At 43.4% G+C, this 25,239-nt stretch overlaps 1 protein-coding gene across 4 annotated transcripts in view; it reads left to right on the top strand.

The window, feature by feature from the left end:
- Aamdc (adipogenesis associated Mth938 domain containing) overlaps nt 1–22,053 on the top strand; it is a 31,079-nt gene extending 9,026 nt beyond the window's left edge. For 3 of the 4 annotated variants that reach the window (XM_034486933.2, XM_034486916.2, XM_076938227.1), the window contains 3 exons: nt 8,861–9,010; nt 15,128–15,223; nt 18,758–22,053. In XM_034486933.2, coding sequence (XP_034342824.1) covers nt 8,879–9,010; nt 15,128–15,223; nt 18,758–18,898 — 369 coding nt within the window. In that variant the 5' untranslated portion in view covers nt 8,861–8,878 and the 3' untranslated portion in view covers nt 18,899–22,053. The remainder of the gene's footprint in view (nt 1–8,860; nt 9,011–15,127; nt 15,224–18,757) is intronic. The other variant, XM_034486923.2, reaches the window with a different exon arrangement.
- Nucleotides 22,054–25,239: the final 3,186 nt, after the last annotated feature.

Here is a 25,239-nt window from a genome sequence, read left to right as displayed (position 1 = left end):
ATTGTAGTGCGTGTATGTCCTTTGCAATATTATTCTGAATTTTGTTCATTGTTGGTATTGGTATTGTTACTATTAGGATATTTTACATTGGCTTTTAAGCTTTTTTGTTTGTTTGTTTTTGGTTGTTTTTTTGTTTTGTTGTTGGTGTTTGTTTGTTTGTTTGTTTTGGTTTTTCGAGACAGGGTTTCTCTGTGTAGCCCTGGCTGTCCTGGAACTCACTCTGTAGACCAGGCTGGCCTTGAGCTCAGAAATCCGCCTGCCTCTGCCTCCCAAGTGCTGGGATTAAAGGCTTGCACAACCACTGCCCGGCGCTTTTAAGCTTTACGGATGGATTTTTGAGGGGTGGTTTTGAGACAAGGTTTCTCTGTATCATCTTAGTTGTTTTGGAACTTGCTCTGTAGACCAGGCCAGCCTCAAACTAAGAACTCAGAGATCAGCCTGCCTCTGCCTCCCAAGTACTGTGATTAAAGGCGTGTGCCATCACCTCCCTGCTCTGAGGATAGATTTTAAATATTAATTTCGAATACCTTTGTAATCTTTGGTGTCATATAAATAAAATGCAGGCCTAAGATATGACTCAGTGGTTAAGAGCAATGGCTGCTCTTTCAGAAGACCTGGGTTTGATGCCCAGTGCTCACATGGCAGCTCACAACTGCCTATAACTCCATGTCCAGGAGTTCTGACCGTTTTTTCTGCCTTCTATAGGCACCAGGCATGTGTATGATGCACGGAAATGTCTGCAGGCAAAACACCCATACACATAGAATTTGAAAATGAATGAGCATGGTGGTATAGATCTTTAACCCCAGAACTCAGGAGGTTGAGGCAGGTGTAACTCTGTAAGTTCTAGGACAGAGTGGTCTATATAGCAACTTTTGGTCCAAGTTCTGCTCCAGCTATGACTATATGGTGAAACCCAGAAGAGAGAGTTGGGGGAGGAGCAGAGAAGCTTGTGGCTTGGATCTGGACACCTGGCTGAGATAGCAAAGGAATGAAGAAAGAGTAGCAATGCTACAGAAAGGATAATGCCAAAGAAAAGGCTTCTGCAAAGACTCAGAAGGGCCAGGCTCAGGTGGGGTGTGCTCACTCTGATGAATCAGCACCAACTACCCCAACAAATCTGCACCTCAGTGTGCATGGTGGGGGAGGAGGGACAGCTAATCTCTGTAGGAAAACAGGAAGAAGGCAGAAGGCAAGTACAGTTTCTAGGTTTTGTACAAACTGATTAATCATCTGTAGATACTTGTACTCGGACAAGGAAGAAGGCTGCCAGCTTCCTATGAGCCTGAGGCTTTGGCCCTTAGGACGGCTGTGCACTCGGAGAAGCACTTACTTGGCTTTCTCCGCCCGCTACAGAGAAGGAGTGGCTCAGCATATAAGAATGCAGAAGACCCAAGTTTGGTTCCCAGCACCCACAAGGTGCCTCAAAACCATCTGAAAACTCTAGTTCAATGGTTCTCAACCTTCCTAATGCTGTGACCAGTTAATACAGTTCCTTGTGTTATAGTGATCCCTAACCATAACATTATTTTGTTGCTATTTCAAATTGTAATTTTTCCTCTGTTGTGAATTGTAATGTAAATATCTGATATGTGACCAACCCCCAAAAGGTTGTGACCCATAAGTCATAGTGAGCCTATGCTTTAATGCCCTCTGCTGGCCTCTCTGCGCTCCTGCATGCATGTACCACACTTCCACTCATGCAGGCATTTACACATACATAAGATAAATCTGCTTTAGAAGGAATAGGAAGCAGCACCAAGAGTGCAATGGCTATAGAAATTGTCACGTGAGAACACGTAAGGTATCCATTTGCAAACCATAAAGAGGTCTCACTGGGAACCAGCCTTGCTGGCATCATAATCTTGTGTTCTAGCTTTCCCAACTGAGAAAAGGAATTTCCGTCCTTTAAGCCACTGTGGTATTTTATATTATAAACCTTAACACATTCCTCAAGATACAGAGACAGACATTTTCTGCTCATACCAGTTTACTGTTTCCCTTAAGTCATTAGATTGCTTTTCAAAAGTTTTCTTGTGACAGCTCAGCCGGTAGAGGCTCAGCAGGTAAGCCTGGCTACCTGAATTCCATCCTGGGATCCCACCAGGTGGCAGGAGAGCAGGGGTTCCTAAGTGATGCTCTAGCCTCTACATAGGCCTGGTCTGTACACTCACACCGCACATACACATGTGCACACACCACACACATGCACACACATACACCACACAAGCATGCACACACAAGCACACACACACCGCACAAAGGCATACACAGGCACGCACACCACACACACACACCACACACGTCGCATGCACAGGCACACCCCCCACACACACACGCATGTGCACACACACAGACACACACACACCACATGCACACATGCACACACACGTACACACCACACAACACGAACACACATGCACACACTACATACACGCACACACCACACATGCATACACACCACACACATCAGACACACAAGCACACTCACACACAGGCACACACACTCAAAGTAATGCCACATTTGCCATCCAAGTGTTGGGATTAAAGAAGTGCACCATGGTGCCTGGAAAATGTATATGGCCTCAAAAACAAGAATCATGCTTTTTAAATTTGTCTTCCTCTCACTGTGCTCAAAACAGTATGCTTATCTTCTCTGTTATGTATTTGCAATGATTATTTAGAAATTGAAATAATAAAATTTCATTATTAGTTAATAGTATTGGGTAAAAGTATGACTTTGTAATTGTCTTTACCGAAGATCATGTATTTTAAGGAGAGAGAAGTAGGAAATTGACAAAGGATAGGTCGTGGGACCATGCCCAGTGGAATCTCACCATGGAGTGAAACATCTCCTCAGTTATTCCCATTTCTTCTCACTGCAGCCTCCTGGCAAGGCCCTCTGGGTGGCTTCCACAAGAATTTTAACTGCTTACCAGCTACACACTCGTGTCCCATGGCCACTCTCCAGAACATCCTGTAGTTCAACCTTGCTGATGCACTTGCTGGTGAGGACCCATTCTCACTGCATTTAAGGGTTACATTCATACAAAGTCTGCTCAACTGTAGGAAGGCATTGACTGCTGTTCAGGGCATTACTGATTATTATGACAAAAAGAAACCCATAAAGTTTTTAAAAAGAAATTTGCCCACAACGGTATCATGATTGAATATCTCGGGGACATAAAAGTTATTCAGCCTCAGGGTATTCAAAGAAAAACACGTCAGATTCTCTCTTGCATAGTTGGCCCTGTCAGAGGGAAAGCTAAACATTCAAGGATTCTAAAATGAATATAAATATGTGGAGAGTATCTTGAATGACTTTCTTCTTTAACCTAGTCTGGCCGCCCTGTGAGTTTCTGCAGTTAATAGTGGCCATGTAATTCTTACTCATTCTTACTCAAACTTGCATTCACATCTGCAAGATTACAGAAAGCACAGATTGTATAGCCTTGAGAAAGCTATGGCAGGATGGTTATCAAACCATATGTTTGTCTTCTAGAAAAAGAATGAATTGTGATAGCTAGGTTTATGTCAGCTTCAGATTTCAATGTTGTCATAGTTAGAGTTTTCATTGCTATGAAGAGATTCCAAGACCATGGAAACTTCTATAAAGAAAATGTTTAACTGGGACTTGCTCATAGTTTCATGGCTTAGTCCATTGTCATCGTGGCAGGAAGCATGGTAGGACAAAGGCAGACATGGTGCTGGGGAGGTAGCTGAGAGTTCTGTGTCAGGATCAGCAGACAGCAGGAAGAGAATGCCTCACTGGGCCTGGCTTTGAGCACCTAAAACCTCAAAGCCTGCTTGAGTGGCACATTTTCTTTAACAAGGCCACACCTACTTCAACAAGGCCACACCTCCTAATAGTGCCACTCTCTGAGCCTATGGGGCCATTTTATTTCAAACCACCACAAATGTGATTTAATGTCTAGTTACCCAATGAAAGACTAGTATAGGAGTTGCTGTGAAGTTATTTTATAGATACAGCTAACATCCACAGTTATTTGACTATTAAATAATAATAGTAAGATTGTCCTTGATCCTCTGAGTGGTCATCCAATCAGGTAAAAGACCTAAAACAAAACTACTATTTTCTTGATGAAGAAGAAATAATATTTGATATTACAACCTCTCCTGCCCCAGACATTGTGGTTGCCCCAACCAGCATTTTCTTTTTGTTTTAGATTTGCCAACCCCTACTATTATGTGAGGCACTTCTTTGAATAAATCTCTTAGTATTGCAAACCAATACTAAATTGTGGTGGAGGCACACACTTGCAATCTCAGCACTAGAGAAGTGGAGGCAGTAAAAGCAGAGGCACAAGGTCTTGCTTGGCTACATAGTAAGTTTGAAGCCATCCTGAGCTATATGAGAGACCCTGACTTTGAGTTTAAAAAAATATGGCTGGTCTTGATGGCATATGCCTTTAACCCCAATATTCAAGAGGCAGAGGCAGGTGGATATCTGTGAATTTGAGGCCAGCCAGAAACAGCAAGGACTACATAAAGAAAACCCTGTCTTAAAAAGTCAATCAATAGCTGGGCGGTGGTAGCGCATGCCTTTAATCCCAGCACTTGGGAGGCAGAGGAGGGAGATTTCTGAGTTCGAGGCCAGCCTGGTCTACAGAGTGAGTTCCAGGACAGCCAGGACTACACAGAGAAACCCTGTCTTGAGAAACCAAAAAAAAAAAAAAAATCAATCAATAAAATGAGCTTTCTATATATGTAATCTGCTTCTGTTTTGTTTTTTGGTTTTTTTGTTTTTTTGTAGAATTCTGACCATTACAAACCACTATTAGCTGTGTTTACTATTTGTCTTGGTCTGTATGCTGTTGCTATAATGGAATTCATGAGATTGGGTAATTATAAAGAATTTTACTTGAGGGATGGTGGGATGTCTCAGATGTCTCAGTGGGCAAGCCTGATGGTCTGAGTTCAGTTCCAGAACCCACATGGTGAAAGACATCCAACTCCCACAAATTGTCCTCTCACCTCTGCTTGTGCAGTTAGCAACTGCTCAGTTCCTAGTGAGGATGCCAGGATGCCATATCTATGGTTGAAAAGCAGTACTGGAATCTAGCATGTGCCAAAAAGGGGAGGGAAGAAGCTGACCTACTTTACAGTAACCTACATCATGAAAACTTACCAATCTAATGACAAAGACATTAATCCCCTTTTTAAAAGGTTCTTAGTTTTTAATTTATTTTATTTATTTACTTGATTTGGAAGGAGATGGTCAGAGACAACTTTGAGGAGTCAGTTCTCTTCTGACCATATAGGTCCTAGAAATAGAACTCAGGTCAGCAGCTTGGTGGTAAGTCCCTTTACTCACTGGGCCATCTCACTGTCCCTGTGGTGGTATTGCCATGGCACATATGAGGAGGTCAGAACAACTCAGTCAGTTCTTTTCTCTGTGGATTCTAGGTATCAGACTCAGGTCTGCAGGCTTGAATTGCTGCTGGTTGTTTGTTTGTTTGTTTGTTTTGCTCACCCGGCATCAGAGCTGCCCAGTGTCAATATGTCTCAAAGGCCTCGAGTCACCAGTGCTTCTTCACTGACATCTAAGTTTTGCATCAAAATCATAACAACTCTAGAATATCTACTTTAAACTTGGTTGAAAGTCTGTTTATTGAGATTATGTATCATCTGACTCATACTTTCATTAAATTCTGAATCACAATAAAGCTTTTTGTTTTTTTTTTTTAATGTCCTAATATTTTGCTGAAAACTGGACATTTTAGGTAATAAAGAAAACTGAACATTTTGAATAATGAAGTTTTGAAAAATTTTAAGTTTTCAAACATTTGCTTGTTCTAAGTGACTGAACCTGTTTTGTGCTGCTATAATAGAATACAGGAAGCTAGGCGTTGCATACTTAACAGAAATGTATTTCTTACGATTCGGAAAGTGTAAAGATCAAGAGCCAGCTCTGGAAAGCACTTTCTTGCCCCATGTGTCTTGCTGTGGTGTCAGCCATCGCATGATGGAGGAGCTAAAGGAGGCAGGAAAAGGGCCTGGGGCTGAGGCGATGGCTCAGTGGTAAAGAACGGCTGCTGTCCTAGAAGACCTGAGTTCGGTTCCTAGCACTCACATAGGACTACTCACAACTGCCCATAACTCCAGCTCCAGGAGATCTAACAGCCTCATCTGGCCTCCATGGACATCACACACTCATGTGCAAACAAACTCATAGGCACACACGGGTACACACAAAGTTTTACAAATCAAGAGAGGGTCAAACTCTTCCTTTTGTACTCCAATGACAACACACTTCCTCTTGCAGAAGTAGAACAACACCGTAATGTTGTTGTGTGGTGTTTTTATTTATTTTCAAGGTTTATTTTTAAATTAAGTAAGTAAAAATGGCAACACATAAGGGCGAAGCACTCATAGTTACACTCTTGCCAGTTCTTTGCCCCACCTCCTGTCCACCAGGAGGATCACTAGTTAGAGACCACCCTGAACAACATGATAGGATACTGTCTCAAAAGAAACAAAAACAAGGGTAGAGGGATTGCCTAGCATGCAGAGAGCCCTGAATTTGAACCCCAGTACCATGGAATATACTGTACTAGTACTTAGGAGGTAGAGGCAGGAGGATCAAGATCATCCTCAGCTATGTAATGAGTTCAAACCCAGCTTGAGATTCATTAGACCCTGGCTCATGCAGATTAGTATTCAGCCACAAATTAATTCAATAGTCATACATTTGAGCCAGCAGGAGTTCTGTGTTCTACTAATGGATCCATGTATGCACTGAAGAGTGAACTGAAAGTTCCCCTTGTTTGTACTGGTTTTTATGTCTGCCTAGCCCTCTTATGCCTCTTCTCTTGGTTGGTATTAGGCATTATCAGTGTGTAATGTTCAGGTGAATTAACCTACCCAGGTCTTTGCAGCATGAGCTCATGGCTTCCGGTTTACTTGGGATACATGGAGAGTTTTTAAAGGTCTCTGGGACGGTGTCACTCTTGAGAATGTCTTTTCATCTTTTGTGTGTGTGGTATACATATTAGTGCATGCTCCTGTACGTATCAGGGAGTGTGTGTGGACAAGGATACATGAGTGTTGATGTCACCAGTTACTCTCTACCTAATTTTTTTTTGAGAAAGAGTCTTTCACTGAATCTAGGGTTTGAGGACTCAGCTAGATTAGCTGGCCAGCAAGCTGCAGGGATCCCCCTGTCTCGTCTTTCCCTGCTTTCCCAGCGTGGGAGTTACAGGTGTGCACAGCCACGCCCAGTTTTTGTGTTTTGCTTTTTACTTGAGTGCTAATGATCTAACTCTGGCCCTCGGGTTTGCATAGTGTCTTAGTTAGGGTTTCCTGCTGTGAACAGACACTGTGACCAAGGCAACTCTTATAAAGGACAGCATGTAATTGGGGCTGGCTTAGAATTTCAGAGGTTCAGTCCATTATCATGATGGGGGAAATATGGCAGCATGCAGGAAGACCTGGTACTAGAGGGGCCAAGAGTTCTGCATCTCCATCCCAAGGTAACCAAGAGGTGACTCTCTTCTGCAGGCAGCCAGGAGGAGGGTCTCTTTCCACACTGGGTGGAGCTTGAGCATTAAGAGACCTCAAAGCCCATCTACACAGTGACGCACTTCCTCATACAAGGCCACACCTACTCCAACAAGACCGCTCCTCCTAATAGTGCCACTTCCCAAGGGCCAAGCATTCAAACCGCAGCGGTCTATGGGGGCACACCTATGGAACATCCACACACACCAAGCACTTACTGACTGAGCCGTCCAGCCATCATCTTTCCCACGTAGAGACTTTCAGTCATAGTTCACCAGTCAGTTGCTTACTCTGTAGCAGCAGGAAGTCTATTTGCTTTCATACTCCTACATAGATGAACTTAGGTGCCTACAGAATCTGCATAGAGAATTCCCAGGAGCTGAACTAATCTGAGATTCGGTGCTTTGCATAAATAAATAAGCAATTTATGATAGGTCTTGAATTTTGTTAAACAAATAATTGTTTTAAAAGCAAGGTGTTGGGCTTTTCTTCTGTTTGTTTTTTAAATTTACTCATATGAATGTGTGTCTGTGTGAATGTATGTCACCTGTGTGTGGGCTCCTCTGGAGACTGATGCGGACACTGGATCCCCAGAACTAGAGTTACCAGCAATTATGAGCTGCTCAACATGGGTACTACGAGCCAAATTAGGTCAAATAAAAAAAACAGCGAGTGTTCCTATGTGCTGAGCTGCATCTCCAGCCTGGGGTATTGTTTTGTTTTGTTCTTTTTATTTGTGTATTTTTCTTTTTCTGTGTGTGTGTGTGTGTGTGTGTGTGTGTGTGTGTGTGTGTGTGTGTGAGAGAGAGAGAGAGAGAGAGAGAGAGAGACAGAGAGACAGAGAGACAGAGAGACAGAGAGACAGACAGAGAGACAGAGAGAGACATAGAGGTAGAGAAAATGTCAGTTCTACCATGTGGGCTTCAGGGATTGAACTGGAGGTGTTGGGCTTGGTGCCAGGTAGACTCTTGCTGGCCAAATAATCATTTTAATAGGATTTGTTCGCTGTGTTTGTATTGAGGTAGGCCACGCCATCTCTTTTTACTTCCAAATTTTATCTCTAATAAAATATCCTGAGGATTACCTCTGGAGTCTTAGAAATAATTTGTCATAACTGCTTACCGTGCTTGTGTGATTCAGCTCCCAAGAACAATATGTTTTAGAGAAGTGATCAGTAAAAGCCTGGATATAGAGCAGGTTATTCTGTTAGAGAAGGACACCCCTGTTAAAGAAGGATACCCCTCATGTTGTGGAGAGTTGGGGCTTCCTATCTCTGAATTTTGGAGCAGTTTCAGCTTCCCTTGGCGGCTGACTTGGTACCTTTTTCTTTTAATTTCAGATTTCAGCTCAGTTACTTATGGCTTCCCCTAAAATTGCTTCCCTCTCTTGGGGACAAATGAAAGTGCAAGGCTCTACCTTAACCTATAAGGATTGCAAAGTATGGCCAGGAGGCAGTCGGGCTTGGGATTGGAGAGAAACAGGAACTGAGGTAAGACTCTTGTGACTAGATTGGTTGACACTGCAGGCAGCTGACCAAGTAACTTCCAGCCTCCTAGACAGACAAGTCACTCTCTTGCCCTCTTCCTTGCCAAATGTATCCCATTAAACTTACCCTTTGAAGTGCACAGTGTAAGGCTGAAAGATGGCTCAACAGTTAGAGTCCTGACTACTCTTCTAGAGGACCTGGACTTGATCCTCAGTGCTCACATGGCAGCTTGCTGTCATCTGTAACTTCAGTTTTAGAGTGTCTGACACTCCTCCAACATCAAGCATGTACATGGTGCAACAGACATCCATGAAGGCAAGACACCTATACATAGAAACTACTCATGTAATATAGTAGGGCCACGGAGCTGGAGAGTTGACTCTTCAGTTAAGAGCACCGGCTGCTCTTCCAAAATACCTGGGTTCAGTTCCCAGCACCCACATGGCAGCTCACGACTGTCTGTTACTGCAGTTCAAGGGGATCTGACACCCTCACACACACACACACACACACACAAGGGGGCAGAACACAAATGTACATAGAACAAAAATAAATCATTTAAATATATATAATGGATCCAAATTCAATTCATATTCATAGGTTTGTACAGTTACTATTATATTAATCCCAAGATATATTTGTTACCCCTCAAAAGCACCCCCACGACCATGAGCGTTTCTCCATCTCGCACCTCCAGCTTCTAGCAAAAGTGATGCTTTATTAAACTCCACAATTTTATTGCTTCTTTTCTTTGTTGGGTTGTTTGTTTGTTGGTTGGTTTTTGTTTTTTTCTTTTTTTTTTAAAGATTTATTTATTTATTTTATGTGTATGAGTACACCATTGCTCTCTTCAGACACACCAGAAGGGGGCATCAGATCTCATTGCAGATGGTTGTGAATCACCATGTGGTTGCTGGGATTTGAACTCAGGACCTCTGGAAGAACAGTCAGTGCTCTTAACCACCGAGCCATCTCTCCAGCCCAGTTTTTGTTTTTTTGTTTTTTTTCAAGACAGGGTTTCTCTGTGTAGCCCTGGCTGGCCTCAAACTCACTCTGTAAACCAGGCTGGCCTCAAACTCACAGAGATCACCTGCCTCTGCTTCCCAAACTCTGGGATTAAAGGCATACACCACCACCACGTGGTTAAATTCCTCAGTTTTAAATATAGACACCTATACATAAAAACTACACATGACTGCAGTTTTGCCTTCCTTCCCTACCTCAACCTCTCTTCCTCCCACCACCTCCCCGCTTCTCTAGATCCACCCCGTCAGCCTCCCCTCAGGTTAGAGCACGCCTCCGAAGACATCAACCAAACACTACATTGCAGACTACAATAAGACCATGCAAATACCATCACATCAAGGCTGGACAAGGCAACCCTTTAGATAGAAAAGGGCCCCACAAGTGAGCAAGAGTCAAGGACAGCCCCCCGACCCCAGTCTTTGGATTCCCATGAGAATACCAAGCTATTCAGCCTTAACACATATGCAGAGGACCTAGGTCAGACCCTTACAGGCTCCTGGTCAGTTGTTTCTGTGGGCCTTGTTCTCATGATGTGTTCCTGATCCCCCGCACCCCACATTTCTCTGATCCTCCTCCTCCCTCCACAGGACTCCCTGAGCTTGCCTAATGTTTGTTGTTGGGAATTTAGTACTTAAGGAACAAAATTCTAGGCCAGATCAGCCATGCACCTTGAGGTAAGAGGTGGACATTTCAAGCTCCTGATGTGTGGGCCTTATCAACCCTGTATCACAGATGCAGGATTTAGACCTGGCATAGTTTGCTTCTGAATCTTCTGTGTTACCCCAGAAGACCTCCCATTCCTGAGAGTGCTGGTCATGGCCAAGCATGGAGCATCAGACCATTTTCAACCTCCCCCTGTTAGTAGAACCATGGGAAAATTGTTCAAAGTGAAACTCAGGGCTCCTGTGGCCCATGGCCAGAGTGTAGGAGGCTGAAGCCCTGGAGAACTGTTAGCAGAAGTTTCCCAGGGCTGTGGCAGGAGAGCAACCAGGGCCCTGGTAGAGTAAGAGATCAATCAAGAGGCTGTTCATTCAGGTGAGAACAATGAGAACCTAAGTCAGACAGTGTCTACGGGGGATAGATTCCAGCAATCCTTTAACCTTCACCCACAGAGTCTATTTTAACATAGTGCAGCCAGCTAATGATACTCCTATCCATTTACAAACCTTTAATTTTGGCAAAAGGGAATGATTTTTTTTTGAAAGCTTAATTTAGGCATATTTCCTTTTCAATTTGATTGTAAAATTTCTGAGCCACGAAGGATGAAATCCTCTTGTTTGGTTGCTATAATGGGTAGTAGACAAGACACTGTTCTACAATTAATAGCTTTCCCCAAGAAAAACAGTGAGCTTTACAACCCTGGGCTGTGTCATAAAAGCCTCTTAATAAAGAACGGACTCATGCTCCATGAGGGACTTGGTAGTTGTCTTGAGGAATTGGAAGCATAGAGGAGCTGAGGGCAGTTTGAAGATGCGTGATAACAGTGCGATGCTCTAGCCGGGCTCCACACAAAGCTGAGAATAATTACTGCCGGTGCCTGGATCCACGGGCTCCTGCTGTTATGTTGTATTGCTCAGCACAGGATACCATAGGCCTGAAGGATAGCAGCAGCAGCAGCTGAGTTCATCACATGTGTTCCACAGATCCAGCAACTCTGAGTGCACAGCTCTGATCAGCCACAGCTGGCTCTAGTCTGCATCTCCAGAAGATTACAGTCTTGCACTCTTAGAGCTCTGCACTGCACGTCTAGCACTCTGTATGGTCTTGTTTCCTGACAGTTACAACAGTGAAACAACGTGAACCCTAAGAGTTTGGGGATTGTGGCTCTATTCAGAACAGTTTGCTAAGTGAAGTAAGCAGCCAGTTTTCAAATCAATGCACGTATTCAGAATGCATTTAAGAAAAGTGAAGCTTTCCGGCCCTGATCTGCAATTCTCTTAAACACTCACTGTGGTCATAGCGCCAGGAAAAAATGTAACTTATTTAAACCGTATTTATTAAGTTCAGGATGGATCTAGGATTAATTGATCACAGAGTATGGGACTAAAAAGAACATCTGATCCAATTCTTTTGTAGTCTTTAATAAATAGCTGTAATCATGGGGCTGGAGAGATGGCTTAGTGGTTAAGAGCACTGGCTGCTCTTCCACAGGACCCAGGTTCAGTTCCCAGCACCCACATGGCAGCTCTCACACCTGGCTTAAATCCGTGCCAGGGGATCTGACTCCCTCACATAGACATATGCAGCCAAAACACCAATACACATAAAATAAAAAATAAAATCATTTAACATTTATAAAGCAATCATGTAGAGATGTCCCTGTTCAATTTTGCCTTTAAAATCCTAAAAGTAATTTTAAAACATTACAAGCTGGGGCTGAAGAGATGTCTCAGAGGTTAAGAGCAGTTGTTTCTCTTCCAGAGGACCTGGTTTTGTGGCCCAGTACCCACAAGGTGGCTCCACAGACACTAGGCAAGCACATGGTACACAAATATTCATGTAGACAATGCATCTACATACAAAAATTCATAAACATTTTAAATCACAAATACTTTTAAATTTAAATTTTATTTTATTTGTGTGCACAGGTGTTTTGCCTGTATGTATGTCTGTGCACCACTTGCTTACAGTGTTCACAGAGACCAGAAGAGAGCCTAGGATCTCCTGGGGTTAGGGGTTACAGACAGTTGTGAGCCAACATGTAGGTGCTGGAACCCAAAACCAGGTCCTCCTGATACAAGTACTCATGTTTGTTTGTTTGTTTGTTTGTTTTGAGACAGGGTCTCACTGTGGCTGTCATGGAACTCACTCTGTAGACCAGGCTAGTGTCAAACTCACAAAGATCCAATTACCTCTGCCTCCCGAGTTGTGGGATTAAATGTGTGTACATACTATGCCCAGGTGCAACGGGGCTCTTAACCACTGAGATATCTCTCCAGACCATAAACTTAGATAGTTTTTTAATAAAACAATCTAACCCTCTTAATTTCTTCTGCTCTTTGTAGAGAACAGAGAAACTGGAGATCCTCTTCCGAGTCTCTCAGCCCTGTATTCTGTCCCAAGATAAAGATGTACTTTCGGGCCTGATGTTCTTTTCTATAGTTACAAGGCAATGATTAAAGTCGGGAACCTAGCAAATCCCATTCATTATCTAACGTACAGGCCTTATAAAGTTTAGCTATCCAAGAGTGTTGAATGCGTATCATTAAATTGTTCCTTTATTGATGAGTAACAGTCCCCCAGAAACTTGTAACAAATCAGTTTACTCGTGGTTGTTGATCATCAGTTATGTTGTTTTCAACTGTGGGCAACCATGAATACAAGTACTGAGAACACCCACATGGAAGTATTGTGTGATGCCAGGTATGGTGGCACACACTTTTAATCCCAGCACTTGGGAGGCAGAGGCAGGAGGATCTCAGTGAGTTCCAGGCCAGCCTGGTCTACAGAGTGAGATCTAGGACAGCCAGAGCTACAATAGTGAGACCCTGTTTTGAAAAGAAAAAAAAATGTTTTTGGGTAAACATGAGTTTCATTTCAAGATTTTAAGATAAACACTTAGGAGGCATAATAAACCTGGGTTTATTTTCTTTAATTTTAATGCAGTTTTGTTCTGCCTCCTCACTCTAGGCCTTGGGCTTTCCAGTGGAGGGAGAGGAGAGGCATGGAAAGGGATTTTCCTATGAAAGTGGGACTTACCTAGGCCAGTTACTGGGCTTAGCACAACTATGTTTAGTCATTATGGTTTCTTGGTTGGGTTTTTGAGACAGGGTTTCTCTGTGTAGCCCTGGCTGTCCTGGAGCTCACGTTGTAGACCAGGCTGACCTCAAACTCAGAGATCCGTGTGCCTCTGCCTCCCAAGTGCTGGGATTAAACCACCCGGTTTTATGTTTCATTCTTTCAAACTTCAAGGAGGTTGTTCCTTGGTATCAGAGCCCAGCTGGACTCTTCATCGAGGTCATTATAGCAGAACTTTAAAGAGTTCATGAGAGCAGAAATACCGTGTGTCTGAACTCAGATTCCAGCTCTCCCACTTGACAGTTGTGGCTGTCTCAAAGCATCAGGTCCTTATCTGTAGTGTGACAGTGGAGGCTTTCGTGCTTACCTTGCCCTTTTTCCTTTCTTATCTTGTCTTTTATTGTTTTTTTGTTTTGTTTTGTTTTTGTTTTTGAGACAGGATTTCCTTATGTTTCTCTACATCCCCAGCCACAGGATTCTTAATTGTTTCCTAAATCCAGTTGCTGTCTTCTCTGACCACACCTGTCACTCTGTCTGAGTCATACCGAACACTTTTCTTTTAATTATGTGTGTGTCCGTGTGTAAGTGTGTCCACGTGAATGCACATGTTATAAGAAGGGATCAGACCGCCCGGAGCTGGAGTTACAGGAAGCCAGTGTGGGATTGAAGCAGGTCCTCTTCACAAGGAGGACACACACGTAGCCCCGGGCATCTCTTACTTGCTAATACTGCTTGCTGCTCATCCCGATGAAATCGCCTGTTGGCCATTGTAGCATAATGCCACAGCTAGGGACAGGAGGACCAGGAGTTCAAAGACAGGCTCAATGCCAGTCTGAGCTACATGAGTTCTGCCCCAAACAGAGGGGCAGCGACTAGAGAAGAGAAAGCAGTCTTGTGTTTCTCATTACACTTGGAACTCCTTGAATGCAGCTCTGTATCTTCTTGTTTCCATGCCCAAAATATGAGACTATGCTTGGCAGTAAGTAAGCCTCAGTTAACAGTTCAGAGTGAGCCCCACAAGGATGTCTGTGGGGGCCATTGAGGGGGCTCAGTGTTCAAGCATCTGCTGCTCTTACAGAAGATCTGGGGTTTAGTTTCCATCATCCGCATGGTGGCTCACAACTGCCTGTAACTCCAGCTCCAATGGATCAGATGCCCTCTGCTGGCCTTGGTGGCCACTAGGCACAGGCATGCTGTACATGCATATGTGACACCAGGCACACGCATGCCGCACTCGCATACATGAAGACAAAGCACTTAATTTTTTTTTAATTCTAGGCATACACTTAAAATTTTTTTAAGGAATTGGGCTATGAAGAAAGATTGGGACCTTTCTGCTCTTTCCTCCATATCTAGCATTCTCCGGGAGTGCAGCCAGCAGATGTAAAGGAAGTTGCTGAGAAGGGTGTACAGACTCTTGTGATTGGCAGAGGAATGAGTGAGGCCTTGAAGGTAGGTTCTGATGGCTACAACATTCCTGAGGACAGGCACTTTATCTCTCAGACCTTAGCTTTGGTCTGTATTTCCTTCATTAGAATTCAGCTCTAAATATCATGGCTTCTTATTTTACTGAGCAATACATGACCTAGGATGATTAAAACTGTGTACACTACTCCACTTTGTCAGTGCTGGGCTTTCCACACCTCTGTGCCCAACCCTGATTGTGTTCTGTCAGCTGTTTCTCACAAATACTTCCGTTCCGGAATTTCTCACCTTCTGTGGTTATCAGGTCAGTCAGTCATGTGGGTCAACAATGGAGATCACTCTGGGCAGTGCGTTGTTTTGTAATGTTATCACTGTGCGAACATCACAGAGTGCACATAAACAGCAGCCGCGCCAGCTGGGGAGGTACTCTTACAGAACCACACTTAAACATGGGGGTCATTTTAGGGTGAAAAAGCCATTAAGGTACATAACTATGGTTGGTCTTTGAACTTTAGGGCCTCTTGCCCCTACATCCTTAATTCTAAGAACAAGTATGCACTGTCACACACAGTCCATGCCATGCTGGGGATTAACTCAGGGGTTCACACATGCTCAGCAAGCACCCCACCAGCTAAGCTCTGTCTCCAGTTTATCAGATTAGTTTTGACAGGGTCTTCTTTTGTATCCCCGACTGGCCTGGAAATTTCAGTAATCCTCCTGCCTTTCCCTTTCATGTGCTGGAAGGAGAAGCACCAGCTGCTGTGCTCAACTCACTACTTTACAGTTTGTTAGTATATCTTATAGTATTCCTTTTGTTTTCTTTCACGATATTTTTTTTTTGCTGCATTCAAAAATAAGTGTATATTTCATTTGTAAAATAGTATATACTTACTGTAAAACATTCAAGAGTCAATGAATAACTAGAAGAAAAAGGTGAAAGAGCTCTTCCCTGCAGTCTCCACATAGAATCCATACTGCTCCAGTCCTTTGCACATATCTCCATATATGTTCACACTGACGTCTTGGTAGTTTGAATATGGTTGGCCCAGAGAGTGGCACTATTAGGAGGTGTGGCCTTGTTGGAGTAGGTGTGGTTTTGTTGGAGGAAGTGTCTCACTGTGGGAGTGGGCTTTTGAGATTCTCCTCCTAACCACCTGGGAACCACTCTCCAGATGAACATGTAGAACTCTCAGCTCCTTCTGTACCATGCCTGCCTGCATGCTGCCATGCTCCTGCCTTGAAGATGATGGGCTGAACCTCTGAACCTGTAGGCAAGCCTCAATTAAATGTTGTCCTTATAAGAGTTGCCTTGGTCATGGTGTCTGTTCACAGCAGTAAAACTCTAACTAAGAGACATGTAAATAGGATCATAACATATATTTTTTTCTATATTTCCTCTTAAATTGTTATTGACAGCTTTCCACACAAGTATACAGAGACCTACATAATTATATCCTTTATGTAAGTGCCCTGCAATCCTACACCCTACTGATGAAGGCACTCTTTATTTATATGTAAAGTTTTAAACTAGGGCCTGATGAGATGGCTCAGCAGTTAGGAGTACTTGCTGTTCTTCTGGAGAACCCAGAGTCAGTTCCCAGCACTGATGTGTCAGCTAACAACTGTCTCTAACTCCAGGTCTATGGGCTCTAACACCCATCCTCTTCTGGCCTCCATGACCACTGAGCACAAGGTGTTGCACAGACATACATGAAAGCAAACACACAAAATTAAATAAATAAATCTAAAATTTTTAATTTAAGTTTCTTTTCCTCCATTTTGGTAACAAACCTTTCAAACTAAAACAAGATAGGGCATATTTTAAAATATTTCACTCAGCTCAAAGAGATTGAGCTAAAAAATATTCAGGATAAATCAAAAGCAGTATCATCCACTAATAGTTGGGCACTATCTCCGCTGCAGAGAGAGAACTCCGTTGGTAAAGCTCTTGCCTCACAAGCACAGTGGCCTGTGTTCAGTTCCCCAGAATGCCAGAGCCCCGCAGAGATGGCTCAGCAGCTAAGAGCCCTTGAGAGGACCCACAGGGTGGATCACAACCATCTATAACTACAGCTCTAAGGATCTGATACCCTCTTCTGGTCTCTACAGGCACTAGGCACAAACGTGGTGCATAGGCATACATGCTGCCAACAACCCCATACACATAAAATAAAAATTTAAAATATCTGTGACTTTTAAAAAGATTTACTGATTTTTTTTTTTTTTTTTTTTTTTTTTTTTTTTTTTTTTTTTTTTTTTTTTACTTTTTGTGTTTATGTTGTCTCTCCTGCACGAACATCTTTGCATTATGCATTGCCTGGTGTCCTGTGGAGGCAAAAGAGGCAGATTCCAGTGTCTGGAGTTGTTATAGTTGGGAGCTCACATGTGGGTACTGGAATTCAAACCTGGATCCAACAAATGTTCTTAATTGCTGAGCCAACTCTCAAGCCTGTTTTATAATTGATGGTGGTAACAAAACCTCATTTACTTTATTTATCTTAGTCCTCAATGCTTAGAACAATGTCTAAACTATAGAAAATACTTAAAATAGTCATAAATTTAGCTATAGGTATGATATCCTTTTGTTTGTTTGTTTGTTTGTTTGTTTGTTTGTTTTGAGACAAATTCACATTTGTAGCTTTGGCTCTCCTATAACTCATTCACTGTGTACACCAGGCTGACCTCAGATCCCCAGAGAACAGCTGGCCTATATGTATGTCTGTGCACCCGTTACATTCCATGCTCACAGAAAGCACCATACATATAAAATAATACAATCTTAAAAAATTATTTAAAAATGAAAAAAAAAGCAAACTAGATAACTTCAGATAATAAATACTGTAAACAAAACGTTGGTGCCTTGGGAGAGGCTGCTTATGATTGGTCCAGAAAGGCTGCTCTGCAAAGAAAGACACGTGAGTGCAGAGCACATCCACACACAAACTCTGCAAACCAGAGGGTTCAACACTTTTAAAAGCTGGTGGAAGGCCTTCTGGTTTGGCACATGGGAAAGTTCAACTTTAGACTTAAGTTTGAACTGATCAAACTAAAATTTTACAGAGCATGTGATATGCACCATGTTAGACATTCTCTATACTTTAATGCCATTCTCCTAACAGCCCCATGTATCTGATTTATAATCACAGGAATAAGTCCCAAGTTTGATTCCTTACTCAGAACTACAGTGCTGGAGGGGCTTCAGCCCAGGACTGGCCCACAAATCCTCTCTTCCCTGCCTTTCCACTGGCGATAGAGCGAGGGTGTAGTGAGACAGTCGGGAACATAACAGTGGTCTTTTTTTCCCCACACTGGTACTGGGGAGTGAACACAGGCCTTCTGCATTCTCATACACTCTGAGCCACTGCAATGCAACCCCATCTCCTTAGAGGCTCTACTGAAACTCACTGGGGCTCCTGACTAATTTTGGAATGGTGACACACTGGATGATTGAGAAGTGACAGGTGTTCTGTCTAATTCTGTAACGTGCAGTCGCCTTGTACTGGGAAAAAGAGTTCTGGGGCTCCTTTGCCCTTCTCATTCATCTCTTTTTCTTCTTTCCAGGTGCCTCCATCGACTGTGGAGTACCTCGAGAAGCAAGGCATTGATGTGCGGGTCCTCCAGACAGAGCAGGCAGTGAAGGAGTATAATGCTTTGGTTGCCCAAGGGGTAAGGGTAGGAGGTGTCTTCCATTCCACCTGCTGATGGAGCCTACAGAGGAGAATAAACCACTCAACAGCAATGCCTTGACTTCTTACCATTCTGCACATCAGCCTCCACTGTGCACTTTGGACATAAGTTCATATTCTTGGGACAGAGTGTTGGGAGGCTAAGGCAAAGTTCTTGCCCTCCAGGTTGCTTAAATCGGCAAAGAGAGACTTGTTGATGCTTAGTATTGTACTGTGTGTTAGGTTCAAAGTATGAGAAACTTCATAGGAAAATAAAGGTTGAAACTTGGAGGCCAAAGAGAAAGTTGAGAGCATTAAGATCTCGCCACAGTTGATGCTTTAGAACCGTTGTCCATTAATCCAACCATTTTTGGTGGCATAAGATGGGGGGTTTGAAATCAGATCTCCCTGGAACTTGCTATGTAGACCAGGCTGGCCTTAAACTTATAGAGATCTGCCTGCCTCTGTTTCCTGAGAGCTGAGGTCAAAGGTGTGCACTACCTTGCCCAAGTCAACTATTTTGTAAAACACTTTATATGCTAGACACTGTTGTATGCTCCAGAGAAATAGCAAAATGACTTGTTTTCATGATGCTAGTACATAAATACTGGCTGTATTTAAAATCAATTATGACAAAGAAGGGTAGGAAAAGAATGGGTGAAGGAGGCTTCATATGTGTGGTCATGGAGGGACTTGTGCAGATGGCATGGACAAGCAATAAGTGAAGTGAAGGAACACTAACAGTGGAAAGATGCCCGCAGCTAGGCTGACTGTCCCTGTAACTGACTGTGGGCCTTGAGACCAACAGGTCTCAGACCCCTAAATATAAAATGTTGGGGCTGGACTGATTTAGGGTTTCTGTTGCTGTGATGAAACACCATGACCAAAAGCAACTTGAGGAAAGAGTTTATTTCAGTTTACAGCTTATAATCCATTATCCAGGGCAGGAAGTCAGGGCAGGAATCCAAGGCAGGAGCCTGGAAGCAGGAACTGATGTAGAGGCCATGGAGGAGAGCTGCTGACTAGTTTGCTCACCATGGTTTGCTCAGCCTGCTTCTTATATCATCCAGGACCATTTGCCCAGAGATGGCACCACCCAAAGAGAGCTGGCCCTGCTACATCAGTCATCAATCAAGAGAATGTCCTACAGACTTGCTTATAGACCAATACTATGGAGAGATTTTTTCCATTAAAATTCCTTCTTCCTTCTGGACATAGTGGTGTGTATGCCTTTAATCCCAGAACTTGGGAGGCAGAGGCAGGCGGATCTCTATGAGTTTGAGGCCAGCCTGGTCTACAGAGCGAGTTCAAAGACAGCCAGGGAAACCCTGTCTCAAAAAAAAAAAAAAAAAAATCTTCTCAGAAGAGGGAATTTTATGTCAGGCTGACATAAAAACTAGCCAGCAGCACTGGGCAGTGGTGGCGCACACGTTTAATCCCAGCACTTGGGAGGCAGAGGCAGGTGGATTTCTGAGTTTGAGGCCAGCCTGGTCTACAGAGTGAGTTACAGGACAGCCTGGGCTATACAGAGAAACCCTGTCTCAAAAACGAACAAAACAAAACAAAAAACTAGCCAGCACAGTATTGTTTAAAAGTTCCCATAGGCTCGGATAGTTCACTATTATTTCGTATAACAGGTGGCCTCTGTGAAACCTCAGCCAATATTGAGAGGACTTTAAACTATAATCATCCTTGTTTGTATTATTTTTTAAAATTGTGTATGTATGTATGTATGTATGTATGTATGTATGTTTTGTCTGCATGTGTGCTTGTCTCGCATGTGTATGAGAGGACAGAAGAGGGTGTTGGACCCTGTGGAACTGGAGCTACAGATGCTGTGAGCTGCCACCTGAGTACTGGACTTGAACTCAGGTCCTCTGGAAGAGTAGTTAGTGCCCTTAACATCTGAGCCATCTCTTCCCCCTCCTTTCCCCCTTATTGCTTCCCTTTAAAAGAACCATAAATGCAGAGCATAGTGGCACATAGCTCTGATCCCAGCATTCCAGAGACAGAGGCAGAAGGTTTGAACTTGAGGCCAAGTTGGGTTACATGGTGACTTCCAGGCCATCTGGACTACATAGAAAGAGTCTGTTTCAAAATAACAGCATGGGGAGTCTGTTACTTGGGAGCAGGAGTGAGTGCAGGCTTCGTGTCAAACAGCCTTGTCTCAAACAGTTCTCTGCTGGTCATTAGGAGGGGCTTTACTTAATCTCCCAGAGCTCCACTGTTCTGTCTGTCAGGTATAACACGAGACAATCTGCAGTAACTCCTAGCCCGTCGACTGGCATGTGGTAAGGACTCAATAAACCAAAAGCACCATTGTCATCCTCATCCCATTAGTGGAGCCGACATAAACCAACAAGCTCCATTTTATGGCTATTACATAGCCTTTTATTAGTTTACAGATTTATAGAATGTGGGAACCCAAAGGAACGATCTCATTTATTCAGCAATTATCTCCCATGCTCACTTACTGAAAATCTATCTACTAAATTTCTTAGGACCAGTTGTGGCTGGATCCTAGGAGCCTGGAGAGGTACAACGTACAGTTCTTAATCTTGAAGATATATGGAAAAGGCAGGCAGGACAATGCACAATTGTAATTCAGCACCAAGGAGGTAAGGCAGGAGAATCACCACAAATTCTCAGCCAGCCTGGTCTACAGAGCAGGTTACAGGTCACCCAGTGTTACACAATAAGATCCTGTGTCAAACCACCTCCCCAGAATGTTATGTGGAAGAAAGACAACACCAAAACAGTTATAAGATCTGGTGATAGTGTAAAGATGAATTTGACTCAATCAGTATGGGGAGGAAACTAGGAGGGACCACACCAAGGAGATGACACTTCAGCTGAGCCTTAGGAAATGGCTTAGCAGTTAAGAGCACTGGCCTCTTCCAGGGGACCCAGATTTGAGTTCTAGCACATGCATGGTGTCTCAGTAGTCTATAAATCCAGTCCCAGGGAATCTGACACCCTCTTCTGGCCTCTGTGGTTGTACATACACAGTTAGCACATATATGTGTAGGCAAAACACTCATACACACAATAAATAAATGGGGGAAACAGACTTAAATGCCTATTGGTTCACCAGATTTACTTGGCAGCTGCCTGACTAGACATTTACTAGATGTTGTCTTCACATCTCTAACTAAATAAAATCACTCTGCCTGGGCTGACATTACAGTAACAGCCTTTGTTTGTTTTGTGTGTTTTTTTTGTTTTGTTTTGTTTTGTTTTGTTTTTCAAGACAGGGTTTCTCTGTGTAGCCCTGGCTATCCTGGAATAACTCACTCTGTAGACCAGGCTGGCCTCTGCCTCCCAAGAGCTTGGATTAAAGGCATGCGCCACCACTGCCCAGAGCAACAGCCTTAAAGGCTGGTTTTATTTTTCTGCTCTGTGCTACATGGGTGGCCCAGTAAGGCATCTTTTTTTTTTTTTAATTCTTACAAACATTTTCATACATAAAATCATAAGTTACAAATGAATCAAAGTGGGGGCCTATAAAAGCACCCGCTAGGGACTGTAAAGGCAGAGGAGCCTGAGTGGTCAATACCTTCAGTATCTACACATGCCCAGGTAATTGTGCTCTGGCTTCAGGACGCCTGGGTCCTGCCCCCTTGCACTGAGAGAACAACTCACGATGTGGCTTCCTCAGAAAAGACAACTAGAGTAAATGTAGAGATACTGTTTTAGCTTTACTTGGAAAGTTAGTGGCCAGGTCAGGTTTAGTACCAGCATTGTGGTTTTGTCTGTTCAGCAGTACATCTGGTACCCTGGAAGTTGCTGAAAGTGAGCTCCGCATGGACTCAGACTAACTGTAAATCTGGGAGGTCCTTAGTGTCCTTGTCAGATGACTGACAAGATCTTTCTAACTCTGTACCCTAGGCTTATGAAGCCAATCCTGTGCAGCTACGAGGAATCCTTCGTAGTGTAATCTCTGCACCCTGGCTCCCCTACACTCTAAATGTGGATAGCTCCAGTGGGTACTCAAGCAGGCATGGTTGTAATTGCACTGCAACCTGCACTGGCCCTACATTACTAAAAAGATACATAAGGTGGGGAAGAGTAAAAACTTTGACTGAGAAGTATTGCCATTAAGTTTCATATAAAAGCTGCTAATAAAAAGTACTCACTTCCAATCTGGTTTATATGGCCAATGACAGACACAGGACCTGGAGAGAAGCTATTCTGTGAAGTTATACCTAGCCCTGTATATTAATCTCCTAAGTTCTTTGATTCAGGAAGCACCGCCCTCAATGTATTCTAGCCTGAGTAGTTCCTAAGACAAGAATCAGCCATGTGCTTGCGACATGCCCGTTCTTCAGTCCAAACGTCTTTGCAGAAGTTTGGACTCAGGTCTGCTTTGATGAGCACGTCATGCTCTCTCCTTGCCTGGGACATGCTAGGAGCTGGGCTAGAGACACACCATCACCAGCACTTTTTATTGGTGAAAAAAGTGTGGAGCCAGACAGAGAAAAATAAAAACTCTCATATTTTACAGAACCAGACATTTCTGAGCACAAGGAATTTCAAAATTTGAGCCTACCTCCTCAGATAATCAAATTCCTCCATAACAGGCTTGTCAGGATTTGTTCAAGTTCTGTCCAAACTCCACCCCACCAACATGGCACATTCCACATCTCCTAGCCTGTCCAATTCTCACACAGCTTTGAAGAAGGTATCCCACTACCTAAATCAAAATCTGCCCCATAATGTATATCCACCTTGTACAGAAAAAGTATATCTGGAGTGTAGAGAAAGATCCAAGCCTGGGCTCTGAGGAAACATACATTCCCTCAAAGCCTGTCTCCCACCGGTAATGGAGAGAGGCTGAAAGGAAATTTTAAGATTTTTTTTTTTTTTAATCTCACGTGTATGTACCTGCCATTGCAAGTGTCTGCCCATGCCTGTGGGGGCTGGAAGAGGCTTGAGTGCTAAGAACTGCAGGTGTTCCCAGCCACCTGACATACTGGGATTGAAACGCCTGTGCTCAATGACTGAACAGCAAGCACGCTTAACCACTGAGCCCCCTCTCCAGGCCTGGCAGGGATTTTTAAAGGGGGTACCATATCTGGAGTATCCAGCACATTCTTCCATTAGAGTTTCAAGTTACACCTTACTGTAACTTTTAGGTCAGTTATTAGCCATGGGTCTTAATGCTTTCGTTTGTATTACAATCCAGCCGCTCCAGGTGAGCTGTCTTCAGCCTTCATTTTCTACGGCAGGCATCTTTTCTGTGTATTGTACTGTTCTGATAGGAAAGCCCAATGGTGGTGCATCTTTTGAGATATGAAACAGATAAACAATTGAAAAGTCTACTCCCTAGACTCTTCCGCTCCCATCTCTACTGCTCTTACAGCCTGTTGATGCTAGAATACCAGGCAAGGCTTTAAAGTCCTAGGTATGCCAGTTGCTAGTATGTGCCAGTTATATAAGCATTTTCTCAACTGAGGTCCCTCCTCTCAGATGACTATATCTGTGCCAAGTTAACATAAAACTAGCCAGCACAATAGATACTTATTCCTGAGCCAGACATTTGAAGGTTCTGTCATTGTTTTTAGTCTTTTAATCTGCTACTGTAGCAGAACACCTGAAGAGGCAAGTTATGAAATTTGTTTGGTTCATGTTTCTGAAAGCTGGGAAGTCCTGGTATCTACTAAGGTATCTGTTTTCATGTTGTGTCACCCCATGATAGAGAAGGTCAGCAAAAGCCAAGGAGCCAACATACCCTTCCACTAAGGTTGTTTTGTGTGTGCATGTAGGTGCATGTGTGTGCACATACGTAGAGGCCAGAGGTAACTTCAGGTGTCCTCGATTACTCTCTACTTTAACCCACATGGAGACTCACAACTTGTTGTAACTCCAGTCCCATGGGATCAGAGGGCACCAGGCACACATACAAGTAAAACAACCCTACAAAATAAGTATATTTTAAGTGTATTTATTTATTATTGCATATGAGGGTGTATGCTTTGAAAGTGCCTACACATTTGCCACAGTGTGTGTAGAGATCAGAGGAAAACCTTCAGGAGTTGGCTCTCTTCTTTCACTTTGTTTTGAGGCAAATTCTCTCATTTCTCCTGTGCCATACATTGCAAGTTAGCTTGCCCTTGAGCTTCTGGGTGATTCTGTCTCTGCTTCCTATCTTGCAGGAGGAAGGCTGGGATTCAGATTATATGGACCACCTTATCCAGGACTGCCATCTCAAACTGAGGTTGCAGGCTCTTGGGGGTACTTTCATATACTGAATCATCTTCCTGTCCCCACCATAGTGGGTTTTTTGTTTGTTGCCCTCATTGGCCTGGAACTCAGTATGTATACCATGCTGTCCTTGAGTGCATAAGCCTACTTGTGCATGCCAACCAAGTGCTGGGA

This window comes from Arvicanthis niloticus, chromosome 1 (assembly GCF_011762505.2).
Source record: "Arvicanthis niloticus isolate mArvNil1 chromosome 1, mArvNil1.pat.X, whole genome shotgun sequence".
NCBI classification, from domain to species: Eukaryota; Metazoa; Chordata; class Mammalia; order Rodentia; family Muridae; genus Arvicanthis; species Arvicanthis niloticus.
The sequence above is the reverse complement of the archived record's forward strand: the minus strand, read 5'-3'. Positions and strand labels throughout refer to the sequence as shown.